A 7,625-nucleotide genomic window follows, 5' to 3' on the forward strand; every position below is an offset into this window, starting at 1 on the left:
CCCTACAGTGTTCTGAGTGAAACACCACTGTTGTGAATACAAATCCCAGCTCTGTAATAATTTGTCAGATGTAATGTAACTGCAAACAAAACTCATTACGTCATAACAATGTTATGTGTTGAAAACTTGTATGTTGAAGTAAACATGTATGTAACGCTGTGATCCTACCCTCTCACTGAAGTTACATAGTGCAGGAACAAAGGATTGACACCATTCACCCTATTACAAGACACTGAACCATCAACATGATCTTGAAGCTGTATTTTTAAGGGAAAAAAAAAAGTTACATAATGCTGCTTTAAGTGGTCTCCAACATATGTGATTTTAGGCAATGCTATGCCAAAGATGAAAACGGGAGGAGACATTAGAAACTACTGAAGCAAGCCACACTGTAACCTACCGTGAAGGCCACAGTTTATCTTATTATGTACCGTAAAATCCAGCAAATTCGATGCAGTCATCCCAACAGGTCTGCAAACCTCAGGCTATTCCAGCTAACTAACTAGCTAATCAGTCCATCCAATGTATTACATTGTGCTTTCACAGTACATATTGATCACCCCTATTATCTTATGAACAAAAACAGTTTTCCTGCACATGTTGTAGTAATTTTATTGGATTGTATTGTACTTCTGTCAGAACAATCCAGTATGTATGAATTTTTTTTTATATATTGTTACATTTAAGTTTTGTACGGTTTCCTGTTTACACTGACTTTAACGTATGATCCGTTTCCTGTTTACACTGACTTTAACGTATGATCCGTTTCCTGTTTACACCGACTCTTAACGTATGATCCGTTTCCTGTTTACACTGGCTTTTTAGAAACAAACCAAGAGGATTAAACATGAAGTTAAACAGACTGACATGTAACTCGCTGACTGGACAGTTTTGGCGATGATGCATCATCAGAACCTGCGTGGGGGAAATCAAACGCTGGTGACTAACAAAAGGTTAGAAGCACTTTCATGCTTCTAATGTGTGTATTTTTACTTTTTGGTGTCAACAAGTAACTGTTTATAAGCATTTTTAGTATTATTAGACTGCAAATGGACCAAATGTTATAAGTGATGACTAACAGGTAGAGACATAAAGGAGGTGTCTTGCACTTATATGATTCTGGGTTTATTAGCCTACTGAGGGATCATTGCTGTCACACACTTTTTTAATAAGTACTTGGAGTAGGATACAAGCACAGCAGTTTTAACAGCTACTGACCTAGTCATCAGGGAAAATAATGCACCAGTGTGCCTAGCTGGTATGAACCGTACGAAAACTCATAAGTGATGTAAAGTAAGGACTACAATCATGTCAGCCCGAAGTACTAGTGTTATGTTGTCTTTAAAGAAGTCAGAAAAGTCTATAATAACCATTCAAACAGGATTTTCTGAAACAGAGAACATACAGGTTGAAATAAAATATTACACTACAAAGTTTACCTCAAAGTTATTTGGAATGGGTGTTATTCTGCATTTCTATGGTTACTGCATGAGGAGGGCTCAGATTCTTACTTCTTCATGTTTGGATTGGCCTTATATCTTTGTCACACACATTCAGATGACTTTTTTGTTGTTTAGAGGCTTCAATAGGAGCCGAGACCAAGGTTACTACTGAGTGGCACTGATGATAAGATACAAATTAAGACCAACATTTTTTACTCTGAGTGGCTTCATACATACCAGCCCTGGTTCACATTATGCATACTTTACATCACTGGTGGACTAAGGCGGGGTGAAAGTTGGGCGATCATCTCTGGCGTCCCATGTTTGAAAAAACGCTGCCTATGGTAGAGAAAACATGCTAACGTGCCCTTCTAGTGGACACAATGCTGTGAAGTGACCTCTTTTCACTGGTGCCCTTTTTATTTTCTGCCCCTGCCCCTTAAACATCCTGAGTACGCCACTGCTTTACATGCTTAACGTTGGTATTTTTGGCATGTTGCAGCACAACCACTGCATACGTCACGAGGGAGACTGCATGCTGGACCTCCGGAGGAGTCCGTACAGTTTGCCCCGAGTGTGTCTCGATGTCACTCTGCCGCCTCCGGCCTCGCTGCATATCTCAGACGCCATGTGGGCCAAGTACTGCGTCAGCTTCACCAGGCCCACCAACAGAGCTCCCCCACCCAGCATCAGACAGGGCCACAGCAGCGCAAACAAGGCGTCCTTATGGGTGTGCTTCCTTTTCAAGATGGCATCCCCCGGGTGCCTGGTGCGGTCAGCGAAGCACAATGAGGTGCTCTCCAGCTTAGTGTCCAAGCTGTTTTTCACTTCCTCAACTTCCCTCTGAAGTTCTGCTCTGGCCATTCGACATTTTGGTATGTAGAAACACTGGGAGAGAAAAAGATATGATTCAAGTGTAATTTTTATCAAGTGACCTGCTTGTTACAGTCGGCAGGGCTGATTGCAATCAGTGAGACGAGCTGCAATGTTCTTTTACGATTCAGTTTTTTGTCTGTTTAAAAAAAAGAAGAAAAAAGAAAACCTTTTCCAGCCTCAATGTTCTGCACTGGTACTTGAAAAAATGTTTTGTACAATTGCTCTGAATGGAGCAGAAGTGCAGCATGAGAGCATCCCTTAATAATGTCTGCTGGCTTATTCACAAGGATACAGTAATCAGAGTACTGCCAGTTTTCCATCCTGTCAGCTTGTTCAGTACAGGTTTTTCTCCACTTTCCCAGGTGCTTCCTCAAGTCCCTGTTAAGACAGTTAATATAACACTAGGATTACTCTGAGTCCTCAGAAGCAAAACTAAGAACCGACTGTCCCTTCATCAGTTCGTCAGTTGCAGTACATAAACATAAAGCTTTAAGTCCACTTCTCCAGGGCCAGTACGCTGCAGGTGTTCCTCCCTTACAGTCCACAAGCCCCACCAGGTGTGAAGCACATCTGAACCTCATAAAGCTTTAAGGTAAGACCCAAAAACCTGCAATTTACTGCCTTAAATCCCTACCTCAAGACCGAGGAGGACCAATTCCTCGTCAAAGTGGAGGAGAGCCGTCTGATTGGAGGCTGTGAGATTAACCTTTACCCTGAGGCAAGGCACAGTGCTCACACCTCTGCAGTCCACCCACTCCTCCAGGATTTCAGTCCACAGGAGAACACAGCTGGCCTCCTCCCACTTACTGGAAAACAAGAGGGAAAGTCTAATTTAACCGACTCTTGCATGTCTTACACACTTACACACCCTCACAGCAAAAAGACGGCAATTGTTTCTTGTTAGATCTCAGATGCAAGGTTTTTTTTTCATGGCACATTTTACAGAAGCTCACGTAGAACTACTTCTGTCGTAGAAAAAAACGTGTAAATATCTTTAGCCTGTGGGAACCACAGACCTTATTTCAGGCATTCAACTGAGAACCCTTAAAAAAAACTCATTGTCTTTGAGACGAGGGAGCTGAAGAGCAAAAATGCTAACTGATTTCTGGGTTTTAGGACTCATTATTACAGCATTCTGTTACAAAACAATAGCATGCTAACACACTAAGTCAAGATGGGAAAGGTGGTGAACATTATACAGGCTAAACATCATGTTTTTTGAGCATGTTAGCATGCTATTGTTAGCATTTAGCACCCCTCTGCCTGCTGGTAGCATGGCCGTCAAGTGTTTTTCTTGTCTCGGTAGCAATGGGCTTCTGTAACACCTAGTTTGCATTGAGCTCTCAGTTATTCCATCTCTTACTCACTACTTAATCTCCTGTAGTCTAAATTGTACATCATACATTGACTTTGTCCTGAAGGGATTATTGGATTAGTCAGAAAAAGTTTAATCAAAAAGGCCAGATATTTGCAAGTTCCAGTCTGACAAATGTGCTGATTTGGTAATTTGAATATCTTTGGTCCGTTGCTTGAAAACTCTTAACTAAGCAATTTATCATTTAATCAAAAATCTAATCACCAGTTAATAAATTAATAATAAAACTATTTGTCAGCTGCAGCCTTGAAATGTGCTGTGTAAGCTCTGTGAACTTTGAATCATGGAAGTCATTTGCACGAGTAAACAAATGTAAGCTAAGCTAAAGTCCTGTCTATCACTTGTAGTATTAACGGACAAGCTACAGTGTACCTGTCACCATATGGTTTGATCACAGTGATGCCGACCACAAAGAACATGAGCACAGAGAAGGCCATCATGGCGAAGCCCAGCAGGATGGCCCTGTCCTCCCCCACACTCGACACTGGCATCTGGGTCCGAGCTCGCAGCCCTCCACGCCCATCCACCCCTCTGCTCCACTCCTGCTCCTGACCTGTGTGGAACAACTCTCTGTGTCTCTCACACACATGCACGCACACACACACACACACACACACACACACACACACACACACACACACACAGACGCAGGCACATAAAGGCAGACACGGACACCAGGGATTTAGTGATTTAATCCAACAGTGATACAAATTACATTTTTGATGTGATGCATCGACAAATTTCATATTCGCCTCATGAAACGATTTAGTTCATCTGATTAATTTTATGTTCTTTCAAACTAACTGATCTTCAGAGATAAAATACAAAATGCATCTGAACAAATTCAATAGATGGCCTCAAGTGGAAGCAGCTCATGTGTCTAATAAATTTAATGTCTGTCTCCCAGAATTATTTTGCTATTATTTATTAAACAGACATCAGTCTGTTATGTGATGACAAGGTACACTTTAAAGGGGCACATTTGAGATTTATTTCCACGCGACTCGTGTGAGACAAATTAAATGCTAGCAGGACTGTGAGGCTGTTTGAAGGCACGGCTAATATCAGCATGCTAACGTGCGTACAATGACACTTGGCCCGTTCGAGATGAACTGTGCCGAGCCTGGAGAGCAGACAAGAGCAGGTGGCAGCAGCAGGGGGGCGAGACGTGAAGCTGCGGTCAAGTCGAACAGGAAGTCACATAAACACTCACTTCCTGTTTATTAAAATGTTATCAGCCTTCCAAACTCCACCACCTCAGTTCATAACACAACCTTTCTGGTGAATATTTCAGGTTTCAATACGAGTACCCTGATGACCTCATCAGATGTTGTTTTGTCAGATAGCTCCTCCAGAGCCACGGAAGACATTATGCAACTGTTTTCAAAGGCTGAGTAGAGCTCCTCGCGACAAGTAAACTGAACTCGATATGCAAAATCGGTGGACTGCGCCTTTAATGCAATATCAATTGATTACAGTCCATTCAAACCTGTCAGATTTATGCATCCATCTGTTTAAGACACGTGCGGTATGTATAACCATGCTCACATATACCCAAGAGTTGGAAATCTGAATGTGAAGTTTGTTAAACTCCACCTGTGTTTTTCCTTCATAATGACCTCCCAACAGTGTTTTCGAAGCCTCGCTGCTTGGCCCAGTCGATCGTCCTCCTTACCGTGTCTGCCGCCTGCGAGCACCCTGCAGGTTGATGTTAATGGGGATGCTGAACGACCTCCGGGGAGAAGCTGCGTTCAAGAACATTGCCCACTCCTATCTCAACCGCCTCCCAGCCCCAAGTATGTATATCCACCTAACAAGCTCCTCTTTATCTGAAAGTCAAATGTCCTCCTGCCAACAGCTGATCATCTCGCATCTCCAGCAGGCTCCAATGCAGCGCTGTGACTGACTGAGTGCTGTTTACTCACCGGGGAACTCCCTGTTGTTTACCAAGGCTCAAAGGTGAGTGCAACAGCACCTTCCACCCTTGTGTGCGTTTCTATAGAAACCACCACAGGTAAGGCAGGTAGGATGCTAATGGCCTCTCAGTGGGCCCGTGAGGCTGAGCTTCATGCAGCAATTTGTCACTGGAGAAGCTGGATCAACCTCCTCTTGATTATTCACTCTTTACACAGAATGAAAAAGCAGGATAACCCTGCACAGGTGACTTCATGTTCTCCATTAAGTAAGTGTGAAAAAAGAAGCTGATGTATAGGGGGGCAATCGCAATTGGATGCCCCCATGGTAGTCTGCCCGTCCAGTGGAGAAAACATGATAAAGTGCCCTCAAGGGTGCCCGTCCAGTGGAAGCACCCTCTCATCACAATAAATATACCACCACTTTCTGTGTGCTGATGCCCGGCCACATGCTCCTGGTGCCTTTTATATTTTTTCCGCCCCTGCCCCTCAAACATCCTGAGTCTGCCACTGACACGTACACACACAAACAGAGGAGATACTGACCCAAACACATGTGTCCTGCGACATTTCATTATCCCGTAAGCCCGTCGAGCTCCGAACCTCTCAGAGCGCCCCGACACTGTGTGATGTGAGTGCGAGACGCCGAGCGGGCTTATATGTGTTATTCAAACAATCGAAAGTCTTTGTATTATTCATGCGTTGCTGCAAAAACATATGGCGGTATTAACTCGGTGACAGTTCTGTTTAATATAACAAGCCCGAGGCCAGGAACACCAGAGCAGCTTGAAAATGGAGCCAACCATTCAATAAAACAGACAGAAGTGTCAGACCTGATGTATTCAGTATTGAATACAATAGTGTTACCTTTTGGATTTTCCTCCACCTTTTATCACCCGTTCTGGTGGAAGGCCTCATGTTCAGGGAAATGTAATCCTGGTTTATCTGATATACCTTATTACCTGTTTGTTTTTATTGCCATGTGTGATGTTGTGTATCTGTAAACTCTGTAAAAAGTTAGCCATTTCTATAACCTACACGGAGGCCGATGGGCCTTGGCGCATTTCTTTCCGTGGGTTGTGGGAGAATCAAGTGCTTTTGATGAAAGTGAAGAAAACAAGATTAAAAATGTATAAAGCGCAGTGTACTTTACCTCACCTGGTAACCTGAAACATTGCCTGGACCGTGAAGCTCACAGCGGGGCGCTGCACTGCAGACGCGACTCAAACAGAATTTCATCTCTGACACAGAGAATGGCTGATGGAGGCGGGCTGCTGAAATCATCTCAAACTGGACTGTATTGTTTTTATTGTTGATTTCATGTATTTCAGGCCTCACCCCTGCTGGGCCTCTTCTGTAGGGGGAACCTCGTATGATCTCTGCTTTTCTGTCTCTATGAAGTTCTGACCTTGTACAGTGTTGAGACAAATTCCTCTAACTACGCAGGCCGGCGGTTGTAATTGGACTCACAGTGTCTCCTGTTATCTGATTATGCTGCTGAACAACATTTCCGAACAACACATGCAGACAGAGGTCGGTGTATAAAAGGCAGCGAGTCACTGAGCACAATGGATAATCACCAAAAGAGGAATTTAACTTTTCTTACCATTGGACTGATATTTATGCTGAGCGGCATTGAGTACGGTAAGTACATAATGACAGCTTTATGGACTTGAAGACATGAGATAATGGTCTCATTAGAGCAGAATCCGTTTGGCATTTTGGTTGTGAGCACCAACCACAGAGGATATGGCATCTGATTTAAGTCAAATATATTCTGCTTACGGTAAACAAGGCTTGTCATTTACACATCTCCCTCCTTTTCTCCCACTCTCATCCCCCATCGTCGCTCTCTGGTGGTCTCAGCCGTCATCCTGCCCACAATATGGAGGTATCTCCAGATTTTGGAGGCCCCTCCGTACTTCCTGGGTCTGGGACTGTCTGCCTTCAGTCTGAGCGCGCTCTTTACAGGCCCGCTTTTTGGGTTCTGGTCAGACCGGAGCAAAACTACAAAGTCCA

General features: G+C 43.6%; 2 protein-coding genes across 2 annotated transcripts in view; one reads left to right on the forward strand and one right to left on the reverse strand.

The window, feature by feature from the left end:
- Positions 1 to 1,961: 1,961 nt before the first annotated feature.
- kcnmb3 (potassium calcium-activated channel subfamily M regulatory beta subunit 3) lies at positions 1,962 to 5,454 on the reverse strand. The gene is made up of 4 exons (XM_073490460.1): positions 5,369 to 5,454; positions 4,066 to 4,263; positions 2,953 to 3,124; positions 1,962 to 2,330 (listed from the first exon to the last, which is right to left on the reverse strand). The coding sequence occupies exons 1-4, from the start codon at positions 5,452 to 5,454 to the stop codon at positions 1,962 to 1,964; spliced, it is 825 nt and encodes a 274-aa protein (XP_073346561.1).
- Positions 5,455 to 7,174: 1,720 nt separating this feature from the next.
- Positions 7,175 to 7,625, forward strand: part of mfsd8l2 (major facilitator superfamily domain containing 8-like 2) — a 9,078-nt gene continuing 8,627 nt past the window's right edge. Inside the window, exons 1-2 of the mRNA XM_073492201.1 lie at positions 7,175 to 7,250; positions 7,473 to 7,625. The exon at positions 7,473 to 7,625 is cut by the window's right edge and continues 33 nt beyond it. Coding sequence (XP_073348302.1) covers positions 7,175 to 7,250; positions 7,473 to 7,625 — 229 coding nt within the window. The remainder of the gene's footprint in view (positions 7,251 to 7,472) is intronic.

Source organism: Pagrus major, chromosome 21, assembly GCF_040436345.1.
Source record: "Pagrus major chromosome 21, Pma_NU_1.0".
In the NCBI taxonomy this organism is placed as follows: domain Eukaryota; kingdom Metazoa; phylum Chordata; class Actinopteri; order Spariformes; family Sparidae; genus Pagrus; species Pagrus major.

Excerpts from the sequence above, each read along its gene's own strand:
- kcnmb3 (XM_073490460.1), bottom strand. The coding sequence starts at position 5,454 with ATGTTCTTGAACGCAGCTTCTCCCCGGAGGTCGTTCAGCATCCCCATT. Across the intron at positions 3,125-4,065 it reads ATCAAACCATATGGTGACAG|TAAGTGGGAGGAGGCCAGCT; the intron begins GTACACTGTAGC and ends CTTGTTTTCCAG. Across the intron at positions 2,331-2,952 it reads TGGTCCTCCTCGGTCTTGAG|TGTTTCTACATACCAAAATG; the intron begins GTAGGGATTTAA and ends TTTCTCTCCCAG.